General features: G+C 48.9%; 1 protein-coding gene across 1 annotated transcript in view; it reads right to left on the bottom strand.

The window, feature by feature from the left end:
• Positions 1 to 773: 773 nt before the first annotated feature.
• The window catches only part of PMVK (phosphomevalonate kinase), a 37,755-nt gene continuing 11,376 nt past the window's right edge, over positions 774 to 27,152 (bottom strand). The window contains exons 3-5 of the mRNA XM_022559551.3: positions 25,190 to 25,342; positions 22,260 to 22,389; positions 774 to 21,186 (exon numbers count right to left, since the gene is read on the bottom strand). Coding sequence (XP_022415259.1) covers positions 21,050 to 21,186; positions 22,260 to 22,389; positions 25,190 to 25,342 — 420 coding nt within the window. The 3' untranslated portion in view covers positions 774 to 21,049. The remainder of the gene's footprint in view (positions 21,187 to 22,259; positions 22,390 to 25,189; positions 25,343 to 27,152) is intronic.

Here is a 27,152-nt window from a genome sequence, read left to right as displayed (position 1 = left end):
GTGGTTGGGAGTCCGCCTGCCAATGCAGGGGACACGGGTTCATGCTCCGGTCCGGGAAGATCCCACATGCCGCGGAGTGGCTGGGCCCGTGAGCCGTGGCCACTGAGCCTGCGCGTCCGGAGCCTGTGCTCCGCAACAGGAGGCCACAACAGTGAGAGGCCCGCGTACCGCAAAAAAAAAAAAAAAAACTCTCCCTCTGGGAACCATCCCACTCGTACTTTGTAGGAACCACATGCTTGGGTGAGATCGATCTCACCCCAGTTCCATGGTGGTCCCTGCCTGGCATAATTTCATCATTTGTACCATACACTGATTCAGGAAGAGAAACTAATATCAATCGGTGCATAGATTCTCTTGTCCACTTCAGGTCAGTCTAACCACAGTGAGGCTTAAGGTTTTTTGCTCTATGGCTGGGGGAGAAGACATTCTCTCTTTCTGCCCATAAGTCAAGAAGGATGAATGTAGTCTCCATCGCTGGTGGCAGCCATCTTGCCTCCTTGGGAGAAGTCAATGTGAAAACAAAGTCAACACATCTGAGGAGGATAGCGTCTAGAAAACTAATGATAAACAGAGCCAGAGTCCTGGGACTTCCCTGGCGGTCCAGTGGTTAAGACTTTGCCTTCCAATGCAGGGGGTGCGGGTTCGGATCGGGGAGCTAAGATCCCGCATGCCTCACGGCCAAAAAACCAAAACATAAAACAGAAGCACTATTGTAAATAATTCAATAAAGACCTTAAAAATGGTCCACATCAAAAAAAAAAAACAGAGCCAGAGGCTATTACTTCTGAAATTCTCAGTCATCTGAAATGAATTCTCTTTATTGTTTAAGTCCATTTGAATGGAATTTCCTCTTACTTGCAACCAAAAGCATCCTTACTGATATAGGAGCATGGAGGAGAGCTCATTAATTTTGTCTGATAATACTGGAGAAGTCTTCCCAAAGGGGACATCATTTGACCTTTCATTTATAGGTTGAGTAGGAGTTCACCAGCACACAAGAGAGGTAAGAATGATCAGGGCTGAATCTGTCAGGCAGCAGGGCAGGCCCTCCATGACCTCCAGGTCACCTTGAGGATAGCCTGACTTCCCGCCAGCCCTGCAGCTGAGATCCTTTCATTCAGTCCTCTCTCCACCACGAATCTGCACATTCTCATCTCCGTTCACCAGGCAGCAGCTTACTGCCAGTGAGGGGAGATATTAAAGCTGACTCCTGCCCAGGAAATGGAAAGAACCCAGGAGAATTAGCTGGAGAAAACCTATTAAGCAACAAAGAACATACCCAGGTGTCAAGTCATCTTTAGAATTTTAAATCATGCAAGTTGCCTTCTGAGTGGCTTTCCCAGCCCGTAAGAGCTCTCCACTTCAAGAGGGCCTTGGAGACCAGCAGGGTGCGGAATTTTCCCAGCCTGGGCACACCTCATCCATCTCCCCTGTGTGCCCTTCAGTCACAAGACTTTAACAACAAAATCCACATAGTCATGAAGCCCCCAAATAAGTACAATGAATCCTCTTTCCTTTTGACAAGCAATCCTTTTCCTCTTGGGCTGAGATAAAAATACAGCCTTTGATGTGGCCTTATAGCTTCACATTGATAAGAGTTCCTTCTTGCGCAGTGCTTTCCAGCACATTATCTCATCCGAGCTGAGAACCAGTTGGGGATTACCGGGCCCCAGTAGCAGATGAGAACCCGGAGGCTCCCAGAGATTAAATGGCTTGCTCAAGGTCATGAGGCTAACACCCGGTGGGGCCCGTTCCTGGACCCCTGCGCCGCCTCACTTCTTACACGAATTCTCAGAAAAGCATCTCCACTGTGCCTACATTGTCTGCCATACAAACAGCAGCAAACCTCACCAGGACAACAAAGTATTCTGTGCTTCCAGAAATCCAGGAATCCCCCAGTGGACCATGACAGGGCTGAGCTACCAAAGTGAGGTCTTGGGCAGTCACTGGATGCGTCCAAGCCTCAAATCCCTCCATGTGAACTGGACATCAGCTGCCTCACTGGCAGTGGGGACAATCACACAGGGTCACTGCATTCCTCTGACGGGCTGGCATTTACCCTCCACCAGCCTGAAAGCCCGCTGCGGGGCAACGATGCTGGAGCAGGTGTGGGAGCTGAGGGTTCTAGCTGACCCCATGCTCAGCGGGATGATGGAAAAGCTACTAACGGCAGAAAGGAGTCAGGGGAGGGGCGACTTCCTACCTGCCCCGTGGGAACCGAGGCAGAATGTCCCCAGGGCCGAAACTTGCACACCACCCTCAGAGTTTCCATCCTTCTAACACGAAGCCACGCTTCCTTTCCCACACTGGTACCACCGCGCAAAGCCGCCTCCTCTACTGCCCAGCCTTACCCGGAACAATAGAACCTGGAGGCCTTCTAAAATTAGCTAGCTCGGCCTCCAGCCCTGCCTGGGAGGGCCCTGCCAGACCTCCTGCTGCTGTCCAGGGTCACTGACTTCCTGAGCTGGGGACAGGGACTGGCTTGGTTTTCTTCCACTGTGCGCCCTCCCTCCTTGCCTACCTCCTCCTTCCAGCTCTCTGGTTGGGACTCCACCTTGGTTTCTACCTAGTGCTCCCAACTAAGGAGGTGAATGAGCAAAGCTAGGAGTGGGACAGCTGGGCCTGGAAGGACAGAAGGCTTCCCTCTGAGTGAACAGCTAGGGACAGTTGTAAGTCAATTTAGATGGGCACCCGCATGCCCATGCTTCCCCAGAATGACATTTCCCCAGTCTCCAAGATGATAAGCGCTCTCCTCCTCTCCCTCCTCACACCTCCTACATTCTCTCCCCACCGCTGCCACCCCACACCACTACCACTATCACCACGCCAAAGGTCTTGCTTTACATTTCCTGGGGAAAAACCTGGTGCAATCTGACAGAAGCCCCCTCCTCTCCTTACCACAAACCACTGGCCTACTCACATCAAGACCACCCTGTCTGCTTCCCTCCTGTGAGGAGGGATAACGTCCCTGGGCTCGTCGGTGCCCAGATCCCACCCTTCCCCGCTCCTTAAGGACATGGGTCCTGCCCAGGACCTCACTCTTGCATCACAATCTTCTCTTCTACCAAATCCACCCATCAGCATGTAAACACGCTTTAGCATCTCCTATCTTTAAAAATCCTCCCTTGACCTCATGTCCCCTGCCAGGTGCTTGACCCTTGCTTTCCTCCCCATCCACAGCGAAACTGTAGGACAGTGGCTACAGCCCAGACTCCACCCACTCATCCCTCACTTTCTCTCAACGCCCCCCCACCCCCACTAAGACTGCTCAGGTCAAGGACACTCATGACCCTCATGTTGCCAAATCCTATGGTCACCTTCCATCAGTATTTTACACAGTTGACCATTCCCTCCTTGAATCATATTATTCTCTTGGTTTCTCTACTTCCTGTTTTCCTGATGGATTTCCTTCAACCTCCAAGGCTGCTCCTTCTCAGCCTCCTCCTAAGTTCTTCCTCCTTCGTTTGATTTTTCAGCATTGGAGGATCTCAGGGCTCGGTCCTAGGATCTCTTCTCCTGTCTATACACTCTCCCTAGGTGACCGCATCCTGTCCCAAGGTTTTAACTTCCATCTGTATGCTTATGGCTCCCAAATCTACATTTATAGCAGAGAACTCTGGATGTCTCTTGAATTCTAGACTCAAATACCCAACTACCTACATGACACCTCCGTGTGAATGTTCAATAAGCATCTCAAAATTTGCCTTGAGCAGAATGGATCTCTGGATTTCCTACCCCTAAATCCATTCCTCCTTCAGTCTTCCCCATCTTATAAATACCACCACCCTCTACCTAGTTACTCCATCCAAAATCTGTTGTCTTCTCTCCATCTACATTGCTTCCACCCTTGCCCCTGATGGGTCTCTTGCCCAGTTATAATCCATGTTCCACACCCAGTAAGAGTGATTTCTAAAAACATAACTTAGATCAGGTCACTTCCATGGTTAAAATCCTCCAGTGGCTTCTCATCACACTTAAAATTCAAACTCCTCACCCTGGTTCATAAAACTGTACCTGTCCAACCCCTAACCAAGCCTCAACTCTCATCACATCCTGTCCTGCCCAGTACCCTCTCCACTCTACTCTGGCTTCTTTTAGCTCCTTACCATTGCCATGCTCCTTCCTACTTTCTGGCCTTTGCACATTCTGTTCTCTCTGCCTAGCAGGCTCTTCCCCAGTCTTTGCTCTTATCATTCGTTCAGTTATGTGTTTTCTCCTCACAAATTCTTTTCTCAACCACCCAATCTCAACCAGCCTCCCCGTAACCATCATGTCTCCCTATATTAATTCTCAGGATAGCACAACTATCTAGTACTAGACTGACTGATCATTTTTTGCTTCTTCATTTGTTGTGATCTGTCTCCCACGACAAGAATTGAACTCCACAACAGCAGAGATCTTATCATTCTTGTTCAATGCCGTGCTTAGACAGTGCCTGGTACATGGTTAATAGTCAATGACTGTTTGTTAATTGACTGCATAAAGGTGTCCTGGACAAGCCTATTTCAATTTTCCAAAAGGGCTTTTAGAGTTGGCAAGGTCACAATCAGAACTAGGTATTAGAAGATTAATATGCAAAAGGAGAGAAGCTGGGAGTAGAGGGACCTTTAGGAGGCTGAGGCCACAAGGGAGGCAAGAGGACATGCTGCCAAGATTGGTAAAAGACAACAGAAGTCAGTAGTATCCAGTGCTGGCAGGGGCGGGGAAACCAGCATTCTCATGAGCTGATGATGATACTAGAAACTGTGGTGTGCTTTTGAAGGCAAATTTGGTAGTATCTATTTAAAATAGTCAATGTTTACGTCCTCTGACCCAGCAGTTTCATTCCTGGGGGTTTATCCTGCAGAAAAACTCCCACAAATGCATAAAGAGAAATGTATACAAAAACACTGCAGCATTGTTTACCATGGCAGAAATTTGGCAACAACTCAAATGTCCATAAATAGGTGACTGGTTACATAAACTACTGTACAGCCACACAGTAGACTTAAAAGAATGAGGTAGACCTATATGTGTTTTCAAGGAAAGATGTCTAATATATTCCAATAGGGGAGAAAAACAATTTGCAGGATGAACCATATACACAATACTATCCTGTTTTTGTTTTTAAAAAGAAATAATAATTTGTTAATATGTGTATAAAAATTTTGGAAGAGAATACACTAAACCGTTCGTGATAGTTATTTCTGGGGGTATTGGTGGGGGGGCTCTACTTTCTAAATTTTGCGTTTCTGCAATGTTTTGGGTTTGTATATCTGTGCATTACTTCTGTGGCCAGAATTTTTTAAAGGCAAGCACAAGGTAATAAATGACAGGCAGCTGAACTAGACAGTGGCAGAAGGAGTGCAGAGAAGAGGACAGATATGAGGGCTATTGATATGACAGGATTCACAGAACCTGTGCCGCAAAGTTTAAGCCTGGATGATGGGGAGAGCGATGGCCTTAAACCAGGAGGATAACACCTCACCAGACTAGGACCACAAAATGAGGTCCCATTTCATGTAAATTACCCAAATTACAATTGGCCATCTTCCACAGATGACTGCTACCACTCTGGTCCTATACTCCTTTCTGGCCACCCAGCATCAGTGTGACAAAAGCCTTTGCCTCCATTCCTCACACTGCATTGCAGAAACCAGGCTGCCAGCACCATCCTTAGACCCAGGCAAAGGGGCCCTGCCCTGGGACCTGCGCACTCACGCACGCAAGCGCACACACACACACGCATCTACACAAATATTGTTAAAGAACACGGTGACTCAGCAATTCCCTTCCCTCTTAAGTACATCTCCAAGAGAACAGAAACATATGACCACACAAAAACTTGTACATGGATGTTCATAGTAGCATTATTCACAATAGCCACAAAAAGTGGAAACAATCCAAATGTCCATCAACAGGTGAATGGATAAACAAAATGTGGTCTATCCATCCAAACACAGGAATCTTATTCAGCCACGGAAAGGAATGATGTCCTGATACATGCGTCAACGTGGACAAACCTTGGGAACATTATGCTAAGTAAAGAAGTCAGTCACAAAAGGCCACATGTTATGATTCTGTCTATATTAAATGTCCAAAATAGGCAAATCCATAGAGACGGAAAGTAGATTAGTAGTTGCCAGGGACTTGGGAGAAGGGAGAATGGGAGGTGACAGTTCCTGGGTATAGAATTTCTCTAGAGGCTGATAAACACTCTGAAATTAGTGGTGATGTTGCAGAACTCTGTGAACATACTAAAAACCATTGACCTATTCACTTGAAATGGGCAAGTGATATGATATGTAAATATTGTTAGAATAAAGCTGTTAATGATAAAACAAACAAACATACACATACATACACACACACACACACCCCCCACAGGGATACCTTCCTCTCTCAGAAGCGTAGCTCAGGGCACGTTGGCCCAAGTTCAATTCCTGGTTGGGGGACTGAGATCCCGCAAGCCGTGCAGCATGGCCAAAAAAAAAAAAAGACTTAATTGAATCTTCATAAAATAAAATTTAAATCATCAGCTTTATTCAAAAATTTTGCTTTAAATTTTTTATATTAATTCATTTAAACTAGTAGTTTGCCTTTTATTTTAATGGCAATTTTGCAAGAAATGGAATTTCTTTGAAAATATATGGAAATTCATTTTAATTTGTTTAATGTTTTACATTTATTTCAATTTACTGTACTTTTTGGAAAGTGTTTTTTGTACGTTCATCTTTTAGATCCTTGCTGTCAACAGCACACAAATTAGGGAAAATCTTGACCAAATTAATTAGCGATATTGTTAAAGACAAGGAAAATAAATTTTGTGAAACATTATATAATAACTTATGAATGATATTTATCTTTATTACTTATCCAATCGTTTCTGGACCATTAACAGACATGCATGAGAATAATTAAATTCAATCAATTTTGGTATTTTGTCAACTGTGAGTTACGTATTTTCCAGTTTTGTCATTATAAAGTTATATTTGTCAAAGTAGGAGGTTAGAAGGTATTTTATTTAAGTTCGTTTTCTTTGTAACTTTTAAATATTTAGACATGTATTATGTAGGCCTCTCGCCCCAGCCCCACAAACCTGATGGTCAGGCCCACTGGCTGTGCCTTCAGACTCTTACTGAGGGTGATGGAAGACAAGCACACAGAGGGGCTGTGGGCCCCTCCATGATGCACTCCCAGCCCACCTGCAGAGGGAAGGAAGCTGGTTTCCCCGTAGCCTGGCAGATACCTGCCTTCCTTAGCCAGGAGCATCCTCTTCCCGGGATGATGGACCCTTGGGAGAAACCCCAGCCTACCAAGAGAGGATGCTCCTGCTCTATGGCCCCAGGTACAGCAGAACACAATATTTATCCATCCATTAATTCACCTGGCAGATGCACAGTCCCCACCCTCCTGCTGCCTTCAGTCTAGTAGGGAGGTGAAACCAGATCACACAGAGAGAGCACCTGCAGCCCATCCAGTCCAGGTGGGGTACACCAGGTCCAGACTGTTCTGGCTTCAGTCTCTCCTCCAAGCAAGGTGTGGGCACGCTGTGGGTCCTGCCAGCAGGCCTCTTCACTCGGCTCTGGATGCCCCACAGACTACTGGCCCAACAAGAACACTCAACATCCAAGAACAGGGACTTCCCCGGTGGTCCAGTGGTTAAGGCTCTGTGTTCCCAACGCAGGGGGCACAGGTTCGATCCCTGGTTGGGGAACTAAGGTCCCTCAGGCTGCACAGCACAGCCACATAAAATTTTAAAAAATTAAAACGCCCAAGAACAAACAGCAGTCTGCAGCTCAGTGTCCTCTATATTCACACAGATTCAAGAAATACTTCCCCCTGCAAACACCCCTCCACCACCCCCAAAAATGACAACGTCTCAGAGGCAGAGCTCTGACTCAACTATATGCAAGAGCTGCTGTTACCAAACAGAATGACTGCACAGCTGTGAGTGCACTCAGGGAACCCGTGACTTCACCTCTCCCTGAGAACAATGGGTAAATGCTTACTTCACATGTGCGTAATGAAAGGGCTGCTTTGGGCAATTTTCCTGAAACAAAGGAATTGCCTGATCCAAAAGTGAAATGAAGTCACCACCTCCAAAGACAAAAACTTCTTGTGACCTTTCCGTGAGAGTTTTTCATCAAGGTTTCAAAAGTCTGAGGGATTGGTTTCAGCCAGGGCACCCTGCTACAGTTTGAGCAATGGAACAGAGCATGTTCGGGAAGGAGCAGGCTTTGAGGGGTGATGACAAGGCTGGTCTGAGTATAACTAGTGGAACATCCATGTAGCAAAGCAAGAAAGTTTGGGAGTCATCCACATCAAGACGACCTCACCAACGGAGGGGGGAAGAGAGAGAACAGAAGGCGAGGGCCTGAGGAACACCTGTATTTCTAGGACAAGAAGAGAAGAGGGGTCAGAAATAGAAAAGGCAGGAGCAGAGAGGCAGGAGAGCCAAAAAAAAGTGAATTCAAGAAAGAGGGGGCTTCCCTGGTAGCTCAGTGGTTAAGAATCCACCTGCAAATGCAGGGGACACGGGTTCAAGCCCTGGTCGGGGAAGATCCCACATGCCATGGAGCAACTAAGCCCATGTGCCACAACTACTGAGCCTGCGCTCTAGAGCCTGTGAGCCACAACTGCTGAGCCTGCTTGCCACAACTGCTGAAGCCTGCACACCTAGAGCCCGTGCTCTGCAACGAGAAGCCACTGCAATGAGAAGCCTGCGCACCGCAACAAAGAGCAGCCCCCGCTCGCCACAATTAGAGAAAGCCCGCGCGCAGCAACGAAGACCCAACACAGCCATAAATAAATAAATAAATAAAAAGAAAGAAAGAGGGAGTGGGTGGTCGTATCTGCTGATGCAGGCAGGTCATGAGTGAGAACTGAAAACACTGTGTGCATGGTGGGTCACCTGTAAGAAGCAGTTTCATAAGAGATGGGAGCAGAGGTCCAATTGTAGAGTGTTAAGGAGTGAAGGGAGGAGAGAACCGAGATGGTACTTGAGCAGTCAGCAGATGGAAGGGAAGCTGTTTCAGGATAGCGGAAGATGGAGAAACTGGGAAATCCAAGGGAGAAGAGCTAATTGATGCAGCCAAGCCCTAAATGGGGGCGTGGGACACTAGTGGGGAGTGAAGCATTGAAGAGAACTGGGGCAGGCCCTCCACCACCAAGGCAGGAGGGGTGGGAGAAGAAGAACGGAGTTGAGGAGGGGAGGTGGGGGACACAGGTTGGGGCTCTGCCACGCTGGCTGCCATCACCTCCCCAGCCTGGAACAGAGACAACATCAGCATGGCCAAACCACCACTGTGTGTCTGGCATCTGAGCTAAGGGACCCGTATGCCCCAGAGCCTGGTCACTTTCATGGTCATAATTGTGGCCTCCTGATTGGCCATGATTCACTCTCTCATTCACTCATTTGACAATATTTACTGCCTGCTACTATGTGATAGGTACTGCACTAAGTGCTGGGAGTTACATAAGTAAGAGGGACCAGCCCCAACCTCACAGAGCTCAGAGGGTAGCAGGGAGCATGATTAAGCAGACCTTCACAGGGGGTGGTAAGGCTAGACCAGGGGGCTATGGAATTCCAGAGCAAGGACACCTCACCTTGGGGAGGGAGCACAGGGCAAGAAAGTGACACATAAGCAGAGAACAAACGCCGGAGGAGGAGTGAGCCAAGAGAACAACAGGGCAACGGTGTTCCAGGCAGAGGGTACAGTACACTCAAAAGCACAGAAATGAGCAAGAGCCTGGTGATTCCAGGAACTGGGATCCATAAGTTCAGGATAGCTGGAGAGCAGAGCACAGAACATTTATTCAAGGGATGAGGCTGAAGCCGCAGGAACAGGGCCTGCCTGAGATATTTAGCAAAAAAAATACAGAATAAAATAAAATAATTACCTAATTATGAGTACAGGCCTCCATAGGTCACCATGTCCTGGGACCAGAAAACTGTGTACATTGTGTACTGAATATAATCCATAACCCTTGCCAGGGGGCAGAGGTGGTGGGGAGAGGGGAGAATTGCTGCAGTAGCTAAATCAGTGACCATCAAAATCATGGAAGGAAGGGAGGGAGGGAGGGAGGGAGGGAGGGAGGGAGGAGTGAGCCCATACCAGCTTGGCTTAATGGAAGCTGAAAGTAACTGACAACTGGGATTTTTCTGAGTTGGTCAAGTTCAATCCCACCAGATGTCATGAAAGTGAGGCCTCTGAAGACTGATTGACAAAGACTTCCCTGGTGGTGCAGTGGTTATGAATCCACCTGCCAATGCAGGGGACACGGGTTCGAGCCCTGGTCTGGGAAGATCCCACATGCCGCGGAGCAACTAAGCCCGTGTGCAACAGCTACAGAGGCTATGCTCTAGAGCCTGCGAGCCACAACTGCTGAAGCCCACCTGCCTAGAGCCCATGCTCCGCAACAAGAGAAGCCACTGCAATGAGAAGTCCACGTACCGCAACGAAGAGTAGCCCCTGCTCTGCAACTAGAGAAAGCCCACGTGCAGCAACGAAGACCCAACGCAGCCAAAAATAAATAAATAAAATAAATTTATTTTTTTTTAAAAAAGGAATGATTGACAGAAGTAAACCAGGTCTGAACAAGCCCTGAATCGCACCTGACTTGTGCTTGCATGCCCAGTACCATCCTGAGTGTGGACCTCCCAGACATGTCATTTGAAAAACGACAATCAATTGAAAAACCTCTGTGGCCTGCGTGCCAGGGTGGGAAGGGGTGGGCATCCTGAGGTGTGCTGAGAAGCCGCTCTGGGCCCTGGGGCCTCCAAAGGGCACAGCTGAGCCTGCTCCAGGGCTGATTCTGGTTGAGCACTCCCTCCCAGTTCAAGGTGGGCTCAGACAATCCATCAGCGAGCCCGCCCTGAGGGCCCAATCCCAGAGCAGGTGGGAGAAACTTCTGGGAAGGCGTAAGGACCCTGGAGGACCTGCCAGGGGGCCCATGCAAGTCTAGGCCAGCCAGACACACTGAGATGGGACAAAGGGCCAGAGGTAGGTGTGGGTGAGCCCCAGGCAAGCCAGCCCGAGGCTCAGCACCACAGACTTGGCCTCAGCACTCTGCCCTTAGTTCACATACTCATTTCTGTGTTTGTGTTTCCCTTCATCTCTCAGTAAGAATTCCTTTTCAAAAATGCCAAGTTTATCTCACACATATCAGAGGGAAAGAAACCTAAATTCCAGGCCCAACTCCCCGGTTGCTGGCCATGTGGTTTGGGACAAGGGGGGGAAAGAAGAAGTCTCATTAGGTGAGCTCCCGAAGGGCAAGCACAGTGCTACCTGCACAACCTCTGCAGTAGTAGCAAGATTCCCGTTTTACAGGTGGGAATCAAGAAAGTGACCTAACCTGCTCAAGGTTCCACAGCTGGATAATGACAGGTAGGATTCAAACCTGATGACAAAGCATGCTGGGCAAAGTCACTCACCTTTCTCTGTCCCCATTTCTTCAGTCTAAAATGGGAACAATAATAGGGCTACTGGGAGAATGGAATGAAATATTATGCATGAAAACACATGGTAAACTGTAAAGCCTGACGCCTGAGTTAATATCCTCCCTGTGCCCCTCCCCCCACTGGGGCAAGGTCTGAGCGCCTCCCCTTCCTGGTGCTCCCTCGAGAGGGCAGGTGCTGAAAATGACTTTGCCAAACGGATCCAAGGCCTCAGCTCCCTGCCCTTCCTGGCTTGCTTGGCCAATACTCAACAGGACTTATCATAGTTCCTGGAACATCCCAGATCTGCTAGGACAATGATCAGCCCAGGCCAGCTGTCTTGGGGCCTCCACACCACCTTGCAGGACCAGCCAGCCACAGCGGCAGGAGACATGAGCTGCCAAAAGTACCACTGGCTCAGGTCTGGGTGTGCCTGGAAATTCACCAGAGCTTTCACGATACAGACACATTACTGGGAAGGTCTCCACTTAGCAGACACTGTCAACGCCCAGATGGAAAGCAGCCGTGGTGCAGGGCAGGGCCCTCCACCTCCAGCATCCCAGCCCCAGCCTCCAAGGAACGGCAGGTCCAGGTGTACACCCATCTCTCCCCTCCTCATCCCCCTCATGCCACGAGTGTTCCCTCCTGGGAAGCGGCCTCTGTGGCCTCTCCTGGTACAGCTTGACTCATCTAAACAGAACACACCAGGTGGCATAGGCAGGTGGCCCAGCCTCCTCAGGGAAGTCTGGAAAAACCCAGGAAGCAGGGAACCTGGCAGAGCTCCCCAGAGCTCAAGCTGGGCCTTCTCTGCCACCCTCTGATAAAGGGCACAAGGCTCATGCTCCCACAGGGAAACGAAGGGCAGGGGATGAGACCTGCATGGGGAGTCCGGAGCCCTGGGGCCTAGTCCTGGCATTGCCACTATTGCTGTATGACGTTGAGCAAAACACTTCCCCTCACTGGGCCTCAGTTTCCTCATCTATAAGTGAAGGATCTGAAGCTAGATCACTGAGTTCCACTATGATGTCACATATCTGGGTGACTCCCCAGAAAACCTAACACAGTCCCTAACACAGACCTTCCACAGGCCCTGAAAGTGGATATCATTTAAGACAAAAACCAAGCAAGAGGGACTTCCCTGGCGGTCCAATGGTTAAGACGTCACCTTCCAATGCAGGGGGTGCGGGTTCAATCCCTGGTCGGGGAGCTAAGATCCCACATGCCTCACGGCCAAAAAACCAAAACATAAAACAGAAGAAATATTGTAACAAATTCAATAAAGACTTTAAAAATGGTGCACATCAAAAAAAAAAAAAACCCACCACCAAAGCAGGAAGCAGGCAGCAGGTCCATCTCTCACCTTCTGGGGGAGCCCTCACCGCCCTCATCTTGGGCTCCCTAGGAACTCAGCTTTGACTGGACACTCCCTGGATGAACCTGGAAGAAACAGGTTAAAACCCTAAACTGTAAAGAGGAGCGCATCACTTCACTCAGCTGTCAGACAATGAGGCACCATCCAGATCCTGAATTAGGCCATGCAAGTGACAGCTGCTCATCCCCATATTATAAAAGTTGCGAACCTCCTTGTCACCTGTTTATCAGGTCACAAGTGAACATGACAAAGGCCAGCAAACGTCCCAGCTTGGTGGCCAGCAGGGACGTCCTGGGCCAAGAACAGGTCCTTGGGACCTTCCAGGCAGCTTACCTCAACACCAGCAAACAGAAGACTGGGCAAAACACGTATCACTCCAGCCCCTCATGGTGCTGGCAGTGAGCTCCAGACAGAGACCAAACCCAGGAATAGACAGGAAAGCTTTGCCACCTTGGAGAAGTCCCTTAGTCTCTGAGGATAAGAGTAATAATTGGACTGATGCAAGGGATAAAATATACAACACATGTGCTGTATAAACAGCAAAAAAGCCACCCAGACAAACTGGGTAATGGTGGAAAAACAAAAGAGGTGTAGAATTTTCATGGTGATGTACTGGAGCAAGCTTGCAAGAGCTAATTTAAATGTTCAGGAATTTTGCTAGCCAGTTGACATGATGTTAGTAGCTTGAAATCAGCCATAGCAGGAGTATTTACATCACAGAATGGTCAAATGGGGCCTTTCTTCCCCCCAGAGAGCCAATTTTTCAACATTTACCAGCACACCACTGTTTATAAATAAGAGCAATGCAAGAGGAGTCAGTGAGTTGTTGCTTCAGACACACTCTCCATAACTTTCAAACGAACATTGACGAATTCAAGATAGTAAGCTTGGGAGGTCATATTCTCTCCTAACACTTAAAAAGCTTTTCCATTTCTGCAAACATTTATTGAGACCTAGGCCTACTACATGCCAGGCACCAGACAAAGATTCAATAAACAAACAAAAAACCTTTCCTGAATTGCTCACAGAGTGATGAAGCAGTGAGAAAGCACATACTACGAGACACTCAGGGAGTGCAGTGGTCCAACCCTTAGTTGTGAAGGTCCAAGTGAAAGCCACTGGAAAGGGCACTGCAGGCAGAGGGAATGGCATATCCAAAGGCACAGAGGCATGGACAATAAGACAACTTTTAAAAATTCCTCTCTAGAACTGACTTTGAGGAAGTTTTAGAGTTGTTCCACTATAGGCATTATTTATTCTAGCCAAAAAGTGCATCTCTCACCTCACTCCCCTCAGCAGAATTTAGCACCAGATTTCCTTTGGCTGTTTCCAAAACCCAAATACGTTTTCAGAGAGTGAGAATTTGTCATTCCTGAGACCAACTCCTCAAACCAAAGGGGAGCTCCCCAAGACGTTGATAGAGGCAACATCTCTGTCAAGGGGATTACTTCACGTCGCAGCAGGCACTTGGATGTATGAAACCATTTAAATTTCCATCTCATTTCTCCATAACACTTTATAGGGAACAATGAGCGCCAACTTTTTTCTCTTGAAACATGTCCACATTCTGCCTTGGAGAATGCCAGAATTTGAATTTCAAAAATGAAGGCCAAAAAAAAAAAAAAAAAAAAATCCAAAGCATCCAGACAGAAAAAGGAGGTTATCTTCAAAGGAACAAAACTCAAGGTGACCTCAGACTCTGCAATATTAAACACAAGCAGACAGTGGAACCAGGTCATGAATCCTAAGCCAGCCAAGTCATTGTCCACATGTAGAGGCAACAGAATGTCATTCTCTCTTTCACAGGGGTTCTGAAAATTATATCACCCACATGCCCTTTTTGAAAAAAGCATTTGAAGATACATCAACTGTCTCGAGAGAAATTAAAATACAAAATTCAAACTGGGGAAGTTGAGGTATCATTAAAGAATTGAAAGTGAGCAGTAAACCAGTTAAGTGTAAAAAATAAATTATCGTTGGGGAATTCCCTGGTGGCCCAGTAGTTAGGACTCTGCGCTTTCAGTGCCGTGGCCCAGGTTCAATCCCTGGTGGGGAACTAAGACTGGCAAGCTACATGGTATGGCCAATAAATAAATAAATAATTGTAAATGTGTTTTAAAATTGGATGTTAGCCATTTATATGGAATTCCAGAATAGGCAAAATTAATCTATGGTGAAAGAAATCAAAACAATAGTTGTTTCTGAAAGGACAGAGGTTGACTGGGAAGGGTTAAAAAGAAACGTAGAGGGCTTCCCTGGTGGCGCAGTGGTTGGGAGTCCACCTGCCGATGCAGGGGACGCGGGTTCGTGCCCCGGTCCGGGAGGATCCCACATGCCGCGGAGTGGATAGGCCCGTGAGCCATGGCCGCTGGGCCTGTGCTCCGCAGCGGCGGTTGGGGGTGGGGTCGCATCCGTGAGAGGCCCGCGTATTGCAAAAAAAAAAAAAAAAAAAAAGAAACCTAGAGTGATATCAATGTCACTGTCTTATAAAGGAGTTTTGTTCCACAGGTGTGCACATTGTCAAACTTGCTGAATTGTACACTTAAGGTCAGTACATTTCACTGCATGTAATGATGTCAATAAAAATGAATACCTTAATATTGAGTTTTCTAATCTATGAATGTGGTATAATCTCTGTTTTTTAGGTCTTCTTCAATTCCTCTCAGCAGTGTTTTATAGATTTCAGTGTACAGGTTTGGCATGTCTTTTATCAGATTTATCTCTATTCCATGTTTTTATGCTATTTTTTTTAAAGGTTTACTTTTTTTTTGTAAATTTATTTATTTATTTTTGGCTGTGTTGGCTCTTCGTTGCTGCACAAGGGCTTTCTCTAGCTGAGGTGAGCAGGGGCTACTCTTCATTGTGGTGCACGGGCTTCTCATTGCGGTGGCTTCTTTTGTTGTTGCAGAGCACGGGCTCTAGGCACGTGGGCTTCAGCAGTTGTGGCACACGGGCTTCAGTGGTTGTAGCTCGTGGGCTCCAGAGCACAGGCTCAGCAGTTGTGGTGCATGAACTTAGTTGCTCCAGAGCATGTGGGATCCTCCCAGACTAGGGCCCGAACCCGTGTCCCCTGCACTGGCAGGCGGATTCTTAACCACTGCGCCAACAGGGGAGCCCCAATTGATTTTTATGTATTGCTCTTGTATCCTGAAATCCTGTTGAACTCACTTATCAGTTCTAGTAGTTTTTTTGGAGATTCCATCAAATTTTCTATATAAATGATCATGTCATATATGAATAAACACAGTTTTACTTCTTCACTCCCAATCTGGATGCCTTCTATTTCTTTTTCTTGTCTTATTGCACCAACCAGAACCTCCAACATGATGTTGAATAGGTGATAAGAGTGGACAACCCTGCCTCATTCCCAGTCTTAGAGTGAAAGCATTTAGTATTTCACTACAAAGTGTGCTGTTAGCTATAGGATTTTTGTAGATGTTCTTTTTCAGGTAGAGGATCTTCCATTCTATTCCTAGTTTGTTGAGAGATTTTATCAAAACTGAACATAGGATTTGTAACAAATTAATCATTAGAGAAATGCAAATGAAATGCTAATGAGGTACCACTATATGCCTACTAGAATAGGTAAAATTAAAAAGACTGACCATACCAAGTATTGGTGAGGATATGAAGCAACTAGAACTCTCATTCAGTACTGGTGGGCATATAGTACAACCACTTTGGGAAACAGTTCAGTTCCTTAAAAAGTTAAGAAGGTATCTACCCAAGAGAAATGAAAATACATGTCCACACAAAAACTTGTACATAAATGTTCATAGCTGCTTTATTTGTCATATCCAAACACTGGAAACAACCCAAATGTCCAACAAGTGAATGGACAGACAATGGTGGTATATTCATACCACACACCAGCAATAAAAAGAAATGAACTATTGACATGAACCTGCAATAATGTAGATGGATCTCAAATAATTATGCTAAGTGAAAGAAATCAGACCCAAAAAAATATATACTGTATGACTCATTTATACAAAATTATTGAAAATGCAAACTAATCTATAGAGACAGAAGGCAAATCAGTGGCTGCCTGGGGACAGGGGTTGGGAGAGGCAAGAGGAGGAGACATGGTGAAGCTTCTGAGGGTGATGGATATGTTCACTGTGATTGTGATACTGGTTTCATGGATATATATCAATACAAATGTCAAAACTTATCAAATTGTACACTTTAAATATGTGCAGTTATTACATGCCAACTATGCCTCAATTCCACAGTTTAGAAGTGGAATAATAAAATTTTTAAGAGAATGTTAGTGATACAAATGATTATTAAAAGAACATATAGGGACCTCCCTGGTGGCGCAGTGGTTAAGAATCCACCTGCCAATGCAGGGGACACGGGTTAGAGCCCTGGTCTGGGAAGATCCCACATGCCATGGAGCAACAAAGCCCGTGAGCCACAACTACTAAAACCCGTGGGCCTAGAGCCCGTACTCCACAAGAGAAGCCACCGCAATGAGAAGCCCACACACCGCAACGAAGAGTAGCCCCTGCTCACAGCAACTAGAGAAAGCCCGTGCGCAGCAACGAAGACCCGATGCAGCCATAAATAAATAAATAAATAAATATTTTTTAACCTTATAAAAAATATAAGAACATATACATTATATTAAAAAAATAAGAGCTATACTCCGAGATCATAACCACAGACAAAATGTCTTGAAAAAAAAGCAGCTAAAGTTCTCATCAAAACATAGGGTATCAAAAGTCAGGGTTATTACTCATTTTGATATTTAGAGAAATATCAGTTTGGGTTTTTTTTTTTAAGTGTAGAAAAACTTCAAATCCAGCAGAAGTGACTGGTTAGCCACTGGGGCCTCCCATGTTAAGAGGCATCAGTGCCAACTTGTCAAAGGGTGGGGAGTGGACCCGCTGGCTTCCCAAGTCACATCCTGTGACTCTTCCAAATACCCAGAGCCAGGAACCACCTCAGCACCACTACCAAGGGAATATGAGAGCCACCTCCCCTTCTCTGCTTCATCCCTGCCTCCTTGATATTTAAGGAAGGAGACAGATAGATATATCTGATATATCTGAAGGAGAGGAAATAACTACCTCAAAGACATATCTGCACCCCCATGTTCATTGTAGCATTATTCACAATAGCCAAGATATGGAAACAACCTAATTGTTCATCAGTGGACAAATGGATCAAGAAAGTGTGATATATACACACAGAATGGAATATTATTCAACCAGAAAAAAAAAAAGAGGGAAACCCTGACTTTGGCAACAACATGGATGAACTTTGAGGGCATTATGCTAAGTGAAATAATTCAGACAAAGAAAGACAAATACTGCATGATCTCACTTATATATGGAATCTAAAAATGCTGAACTCATAGAAACACAAGTAAAATGGTGGCTGCCAGGGGCTAGGAGCTGGAGAAATGCAGAGATGTTGGCTAGAGGTTACAGACTTCCAGTTATGAGATGAATAAGTTCTGGGGATCTAATGTACCACATAGTCACTGTACTTAGCAATACTGTATTACATACCTGGAGGTTGCTAAATGTTCTCACCACCATCCAAAAAAATGGCAGTTATGTGAAGTGGCAGAGGTGTTAACTAACCTTATTTTGTGGTAATCATTTCATAATATATACATGTATCAAAATATCATGTTGGGGCTTCCCTGGTGGCGCAGTGGTTGAGAGTCCGCCTGCCGATGCAGGGAGCACGGGTTCGTGCCCCGGTCCGGGAAGAGCCCACATGCCGCGGAGCGGCTGGGCCCGCGAGCCATGGCCGCTGAGCCTGCGCGTCCGGAGCCTGTGCTCCGCAACGGGAGAGACCACAACAGTGAGAGGCCCGCGTACTGCAAAAAAAAACACAAATATATCATGCTGTACACCTTAAGGAGGCAGGGCTACAACTACAAGACAGACACGGCCCAACTATCAGGGAGTTTACCTTCCAGTGAGAATCCCAGAGAGAAGTCACGTAACAGGGGCGGGGCGGGGACGCAGCCCTTAGCTCGCGGCTGTTAGCGCGAGACCCTGAGCGCCGCGGTTAGAGGCCCCGCCCCACCAACAGTCAACCTCGCAGTGGTCCTCGTGGCAGAGAGTGCGGTAAGAGACGGGTCACAGCCTTCTCCCCGGGGCCCTCCAGGCCTTCTGGCCTCGGGGCCTGCGGGTGAGCTGGGCGCCCAGCGACAGGCTGAAGGCTGTGTCCTGCAGAGCTCACGCCCTCTCCATGGCCGCCCACTGGCTGGGCCCAGGCCTTGAGGCTGCAGTGAACCTCTCCCCCGTCCCCGCCTCTGCGACCCTAATGGCAGCAGCAGTTCTACATGGCTCGCAGTCTGCGTGACCTGGCCCTGCTGTTTGGGCGGCCTGAGGAGCCTGAGGGCCAGTTGGGTCCTTGGGCGCCTGGCTCCCTCAGTGATGATGGCTGGGCAGGGTCTGGGGACCTGGCCCTGAGGGTGCCGCCAGCTGAGATCTGCCTCTTCAGCCGGGCCTGGGCACTGGCGGTAAGACCCATACTGGGTGCTGCACCAACGCTCCCGGCAGGGTAACTGACCTCCGCAGGGACCCCCTCCTCTTAGCCAGGACCTGGACCTCAGAGAGTAAAAGTTGAGCCTTTGGGACCTTGCCCTTTCTGGTTAGAACAGAGAATAACATTTGTTTTGGTGGAGGTTTACAGGAACAACGTGACCTGACCTCAGGAACAAAGGATCTGAAACCAAAGAAGTTTGCAACAACTAACCACAGCCCTCCCTCACCTTTCCTATAAAAGGGCTTTGCTGAAAGCTTGAGGGGAGTTCAGGCTTTTTAGTGCACGAGCCACCTGTCTCCTTGCACGGCCCTGCAATAAACCTTCCTCTGCTCCAAACTCTGACGTTTTAGTATTGTTTGGCCTCACTATGCGTTGGGCACACAGATTTCCCTACAGTAACAGACACAGGGAGGGCAGGTTAACAGAACCTGGGGGCTGATTAGCCGGGGGTCAGGGGACATGGAGGAGTCCACGATGACTGTCAAGCTTTCAGGCCTGGTTAACTGAAGAGCCAGGGAACTAGCATCAGGAAGAGGTGATGTAGGGAGGAGATGTGGGCAGGAATATGTAGAGTTCAGTTTGGGTCATGCTGAAACTGATGGAATTTCTTTGGTTGTCCCCTTATCAGTGAGGACCCACAGGATTTGTAGGAGGAGGACAAAGCCAGGGCCAGAGAGTTGGTGGGTTCAGGCTAGGCCTGAGGACAGCCAGGAGCCACAGGGCTTTGCACCGTACCCCAAAGGCACGTGGCCAAGGGCCCTGGTCAGGAGTCAGGCAGCCTGTGTCCTGGCCGGAGTACAAACACATACTAACCCTCCACCCTGGGCAAGTTGTTCACTCCTCTGAGTCCTTGGCATCTGCTAAATGCAGATGAAAATGCGCTCCTTGAATATTTCAGAGGGTGGCTGTGAAGAATCTGGAAGAAATTTAGAAATTGTATAAGGCTATATAAATAAAAGGGGTCAAGTCCAAGGCCTTCTATGGGAAAGCTGAGGTTTATGGTGACTTGCCCAGGGCCAAACAATGGTTACCAGGTGCCATCAAGCTCTGGTGCCTCTGCCCCTCTATGATACCCCAGTCCCTCTGGGTACTTGCTGGTGGCACTTTCTGTGGAACACTGAGCCTCTCTTGGGGCCATCCCAGAAGACAAGACCCTCAGACTCCAATCCTGCCTCAGACACAAACAAGCCTTTTACCCACTTGGCCCGGATCAAGGTCACCCTCTGCAAGATATGTTCCCGCCCAGCTGGGAGGCAGAGCAGAAACCCACAGCCACCAGGACAACCCAGGCCCTACGGAGCCACACAGGCTGCGTTGTCATCTGGGAGACGAGAGATGTCCAGCTCTGAGTAGGTGCTCCAAGAAGGTTTATTAGTATCCACATCGGGGAGCCCCAGGCTCTTGCCGAGAACAAGGGGCTGAAAGCATCCAGTCGGGGAAGCAAGGCCACCACAGGCTGACAGGTCTGGCACCCATGGAGATGGTGATGCTTCTGCTTCAAGCACAGCCAACTCACCCCTCTCTGCCCTTTAAGTCTCCTTGTAAAGAGGTAGGGCTGTCCTTTCCACGAAGAAATGAGGTCCCTGGTGGTTTCTTAACTTGTCTGACATCTACCAGCCCCCAGAAACCTTGACACAGGCCCTCTGTCTGCTCCCCCAACCTCGGCCAGCATCAGCACCCACATGTTCAGCACAGGGAGTCCCCCCTCACCCTGGCAGCCCCCACTCGCTCCTAGAACCTGCCAGCTAAAGTCTGGAGCGGACAAATTCTATCAGGTGCTCCAACTGCTCCTCCAGGTGCTGCTCATCTCCGTGGTTCTCAATGACCCAATCGAAGGCCCCGACGTTGTCCAGGCCACATTCTGACTCAGCATCATCCACCCCTGCAGAGGAGGTATGGCGAGGTCAGGCCCCATCCCTCCTGACAAACACCAGGCATCGGGCATTGTGGCCTGCTGACCCCACATGGAGCCACCCTCTCTTGCACTCCCCTCGGTCCCTCCGGAACCAAGCTCCACTTACCCCAAAGGGCACTTCCCCACCCCATGAAACACCAGGATAGCAGGTTCAGCAGTCCACAGCCACCTGAGCCCCCCAGAGGGTCCCGCCGACTTAAGTCTTCACTTGTCACTGCCATCTCAAACCACAGACAACCCAAATGGCCATTTCGTTTTCATTTTATGTGAAGCTGGTCGTGTCCATTTCTATCCCTGTATCTCTGATTCAGTTCTCATGGAAGGCAGAGTGTGCCATTCTCACCTGACAATGAGAATGGTAATAAGAGCATCTACCTGGTGGGTTTGCTGCTACTATAAAGTGAGATAATGTTTAAAGGGCTTAGCATGGGCCTGGCCAGAGTGAGTGCCCAGGAGGTGAGCAGCCATTAGGAAGGGTCGTACCCACTGATCTGAACTTCCCCAAGTCACAATGACCTAGGGCAGGGAAGACATATGAGCTATGCCTCTGAATGGCCACAGTGTAGGTCCTGGGCTGGCACCACTAAGTCTGCCTAGTAGAGCTTCCTCTCCCCCCTCCCCCTACTCTGTTAATCAAACAGGAGTGAAGTTTGTCAGGCCTACCCTCTGACCCACTGTCAGTCCCCCCACCAGGCTGGAAAGCAAAGGTGAAGGACCAGGGAAATGGGTCCCAGCCAGACCTCCAGAAGCCCACTGGCCTGGAGAAGGCAGCCCAGGTAAGGAAGGATACCAGGCCAAGGTCACGGGGCAACCTTCATCCCCAAGGATACCATCTTCTACCCGACTCCACTTTTTAATCTGGAGGTGCTCCTGAGGCCCAGGCCTCAGACTCCTTTTTATAATCCCCTGCTCACTCCCCACAGCCTGCCAGGGAGACAGCGGAAGACCAGACCGAGAGCCCAGGAGTGGGTGGCCTGGTCTACAGGTGGGGCGGCTGGCCTGCGTGCAGAGCCTTGGGGCAGAGGTTGTGAGCAGCTCACCTGGTGTGAACACCCAGCCCCGCTGCTGTCGGCTCTGCTCTGTGGCCACCACGCGGACCGTCTGCGTCACAGCCCCATAGGCCTCCCGAAACCACTGGATGTCAGACACCCTCCGTGTGTCACTCACCAGCTGCAGGGAAAGGACACAAACAAGTGCCCAACAGGACATGGTGCAGGGAGCAACAGGACAAGGCAAGGGGGTAAGGGAGAAAGAGGAGAAGACCCAGACCCAGTCCAAATGAACAGGAGCATGGACTACAAAACCCAGGAAAGTGTAGCCCCATTCCCTATTATTACCCAGCCAGCTGGGACGGACATCCCCTCCTCCCTCCAGGCAGCCCTTCCTGACTGCTGCACTCCACAGCCCGACATGCCCACACTGTACTCTACGGTCATGTTGGTCATCGCTGAGCTGAAGAAGAGACCTCAAGCTTTGAAGTCAGATCAGCCAATCCAATGCACTCATTTTACAGATGAGCAAACTGGTGCCAGAAACAAAGATACCCTAATCGGTCCCTGCCCCCAGCGCCTTTTAAAACGTAAATGTGATTCCCATCAGCCCCTTGCCCTAAATCTCTCAAAGGCTTCCCATAATTCTAATACAATCCAAAGCTCTCACCCCAATTTACAAGGACCTATAAGATCTGGCACCTACTTCCCATCATTTTCCCTTCATGCATTCTACTGCAGCCAACTGACAACCTTGCTGTTTCTTAAACATACCAACCGGGTCTCCTCCTCAGGGCCTTTGCACATCCTACTCCCTCTGCCGAGATAATCATGAGGGAGGCTCCCTTGCTTCATGGAGGTTTCTGCTCAAATATCACCTCCTCGGAGAGGCTGTCCCTACCATCCTGGCTCCCTTCCTGTCCCTTTCAATTCTTATATGCTTTTTATTTTTCTCTGAGCACTAAGTATTCATGAAACCGTCACTATTTATCTGTTTGTGTGTTTATTGCCTGATCTGCACTCTGTAGAGTCAGCTCCATGAGGGGAAGAACTGTGTCTCCATTCACTGCTCTATTCCTGGCCCTTAGCACCGTCTGACACATAAGGAGCACTCAGGAGCACATGGTCAATGAACGAACGAATAAGCTAATAAAGAGGTCAGCTGTTTTTGTCCATGCTGCGGACATGTTCATTCACCCAGCTCTTAAACAAGTACTATGCCAAACACCTACTGTGTGCCGGGCACTGTGCTAGGCACTGGGGATAGAGTGGTGAGCACAACAGACCCGGTGCTTGCCCTCAGGAAGCTCACTGTCTGGTGGGAGAGACAGACTCTAAAGATGCAGCTTCACTAATTACCAGGTAATCACAGCGCATATCAACAAGCATCTCTACCTTACCACTCTGAAACTGAACTCCTGATTTTGTCCCCAAACCTGTTCCTCCACACCGTCCCTGTCTCAGAAAATCACAACTCCATCTGTCTAGCTACTCAGAACAAAACCCTTGGATTTGTCTCCTGTCCTTCCACCCCAGAGCCATCATATCGGGAAATCCTATTGGTTCTATCCTCAAAATCTGTGCAGAATCCGCCCCTTCTCTCCACTCCACCACCACCCCAAGCCGAGCCACGGCCATTTTGCTGTCTTGTGGAAAGATCCTCTGCCTGGCCTCTCTGCTTCCATTCTTGCCCTCCCGCAGCAGCCAGGGAGAGCTTTCTATAAACCTTAGAGCAGACCATGCCTCTCCTCTGCTCCAAACCCTCCAGTGAGTCCCCGTCTCACTCAGAGAAACCCCAGGCTCTTCCAGAGAATCTGCAATGATCTGACCTCACCTCCTGCCACTCACGCTTCACCCACAAAAACCCATCTGGGTCACTCCCTTACTTCCTTCAGGTCCCGCTCAAACGTCATCACATCAGTGAGACCTTCCTGATACCTTTAATAAAGCAGCAACCCAGCCCTCCTCAGAGTCCTGGCCTGCTTTATTTTGTCCCTTAGTATTTATCTCCACCTGACATATTCTGTATTTTATTAGGGCCTAACTCCCTCTGCCCCCAGCTTAATGTAAGTACCCTGAGAGCAGGGACTTCATCAGATTTTCACATGATGTATCCCCAAATCACCTGGAACCAGTCCTGCTACAAGAAGATACTACTGGGGGCTTCCCTGGTGGCACAGTGGTTGAGAGTCTGCCTGGCGATGCAGGGGACACGGGTCCATGCACCGGTCCGGGAAGATCCCACACTGGGCCCGTGAGCAATGGCCGCTGAGCCTGCGCGTCCGGAGCCTGTGCTCCACAACAGGAGAGGCCACAACAGTGAGAGGCCCGCGTACCGCAAAAAAAAAAAAAAAAAATAATAAGATACTACTGGCTGCCAGAATGAATGAGGAAGGAAAAGGGTAAGGTGCTATGGGAGCACCTGACCAGGAGCGCCAGTTAAGACCTGGGCATCAGGGAAGTCTTCCCTGTAGAGGTGCCATGGGAGCTGAGCTGGAGCTAACCAGGTGAAGAGGGATAGAAAGGGCAGTCCGGGCAGGTAGAAGGACACGGGCAGAGGCCTTGATTCCAGAAGGGGTTTGATTTATTTGAGGAACAGAGAGAAGGCCAATGTTGCTGCGGCTTAAGGAGTAAGGAGGCTAAAAGGGCAGCAGGAGCCAATCGTTCAAAGCCCAGAAGTTCACGTTACAGATTTTGATTCTGTCCTTCAAAACAGTGGGACAAAGGGTTCTAAACAGGACTTGGTTGATGTTTTTAAAAGGTCACTCTGGCTGCTGTGTGATGAATGGATCACAAGGAACAAGAGCCGAAGCAGGCACCAGTGTGAGGGCTGCTACGACTGTCCAGGTGAGAGACAGTGGGGGCTTGGACCAGGGGCTGGCCGTAGTGAGAGAGAAATGGACACATGTGAGATATGTCTGGGGAGAGGCAGAGGGCTGGGGAAAACAGATTTTCCTAATGCTGCCATAGAGCCCACTTACCCAGACGGGTTGGGAGACGCCCTCCACGATCTTCCTGCAGAAGAAGCCTGGGTCGGCCTGGCGCTTCTCCTCCCCCCAGCGGATCATGTCCCTCCGAAAGGGCTCCTTGTAGGTGCTGGCATCCAGGAGTCTCTGGAAGTCTAAGCCGTGCTCCTGCCCAAAGCACATTCTGTTTATGCCACCACCGTCTCAACCTCACTTAGGTCTTCCCTAAAACAGAGGGAGGGCCACCCCTCCCCTCACGTGCCCTCCCTGAGGACTGCCGCAAGGACTCGTGAGGTTGCCGCCAGGCCAGAGGCCTGCAGGGGAAAGGGCCCTAGAAACTAAGAACTCCCAAACACTGGCAGATGGAAGAAACGCCTTGGGATAATCCAGAGATTGTTTCAGTTTGTCTTTAAATGTGCGATGTGGTTTTCTCTTTTGCAACAGTTTTACCTTCCCAATTATTTCTGGCTTAAACTAAACCTGAAATTAGTTTACCTCCCTTGAGCGCAGGCTTAGTCTTCAACTAAAGTGGGAAATCTGAAAACATCACATTCTGTGTCCTTCCACACCCCCTCTGGCATCGTTTGTCCCCATCCCAAAGCCCAGGAGACTTGGCTTCCCTGTCTCTCTCCCCTTCCCCTCACCCCCTTCCCCATCCCCAAATTCCGGCCACCCTTGCTGCATCAGCATCACTACATTTGGCTCTGAGCGCTCCTGGACCCCTGGAGCAGGAGGGGCTATTCTGACTACCCTAGGGAACCCCTTCCAGACCCAGCCTTCCCTTCTCCAGGGACACTGACGAGCAGGAGGGGCCATCCAGAGGGTCCCAGGATGGGAGGGGGTCTGAAAAACATCACTCAGTTCAGGTTTCAGCTCCCCTGGCATTCACTGCAGCAAGACCCTCTCCCGAAAGACTCAGTTTCTTCACGTACAAACTGAAGGGGCCGTGACCCAGCAAGTCAAATCACCTACCTGCACCCTATTCCAAGGTGGGGCCAGCAGCCATCTCCCATTTATAAACTATAAACTAGTTTGCCATGTACTTTTTTTTTTTGGCTGCTTTTTCTAGTTGCGGCGAGCGGGGGCTTCTCTTCGTTGCGGTGCACGGGCTCTAGGCGCACGGGCTTCAGTAGTTGTGGCACGTGAGCTCAGCAGTTGTGGCTCATGGGCTCTAGAGCACAGGCTCAATAGCTGTGGTGCACGGGCTTAGTTGCTCCGCGGCATGTGGGATCTTCCCGGACCAGGACTCGAACCCGTGTCTCCTGCATTGGCAGGCAGATTCTGCCAGTGGTAGGGTAGGGAAGCCCTACCATGTACTTTTTACCACAGGGGAAGATTAGCCACCAGGAGCATTATGGTCTGCTTGTCAATTATATTCCCCATTGCAACTTAAAAAATCAATGCATTAACATTTCATTTTGAATTTGTTTTCAAATGGGAGTAATGGATGAAGTAGTGCTGGACTTAAAAACAGCGGGCACAGGCTGGCCTATCCGTCTCCTACTGGGGTTTTAGAAATGCAAACTCCTGCCCACTCACCCTACCCCACCCTCCAGCCTGGCTCACTGGTCTGGAGTGGGGCCTAATTTGGGAAGTTTGGAAGCAGATCAGTGGTTTTCAAACTGCTCCTCCGAGCCCTGGGGTTTGGAGGTGCCCAAGCCCCACTGGGGAAGGCTGAGTGCCTCCACTCCACTCAGAGTCGCTCCCAGTCTATCTACTGGACACAAGGAATTTCTGCATCCAATTTCACTTGGGAAAGATTCCCACTAAAAAAAAAAAAAAAAATTGAAAACCACTGAATGTTATTCCCAGGATCCCCCAGGCTGCCATGCTACGAATGGGTCTGTTTAGGTGGTGGGAGAAGACCCAATGGTACAGGAGAATGCTTCCCATGGAGATGGGGCCGTCATATGGAAGGAGGGGACAAATTCATTTTGTGTGGACCCAGAAGTTCACTCTCAGGCCAACTGACCAAGGG

This window comes from Delphinapterus leucas, chromosome 1 (assembly GCF_059928025.1).
Source record: "Delphinapterus leucas isolate spDelLeu-1000000601 "Yukka" chromosome 1, BTC_Dleu_Yukka2, whole genome shotgun sequence".
Taxonomy (NCBI): Eukaryota; Metazoa; Chordata; class Mammalia; order Artiodactyla; family Monodontidae; genus Delphinapterus; species Delphinapterus leucas.
The sequence above is the reverse complement of the archived record's forward strand: the minus strand, read 5'-3'. Positions and strand labels throughout refer to the sequence as shown.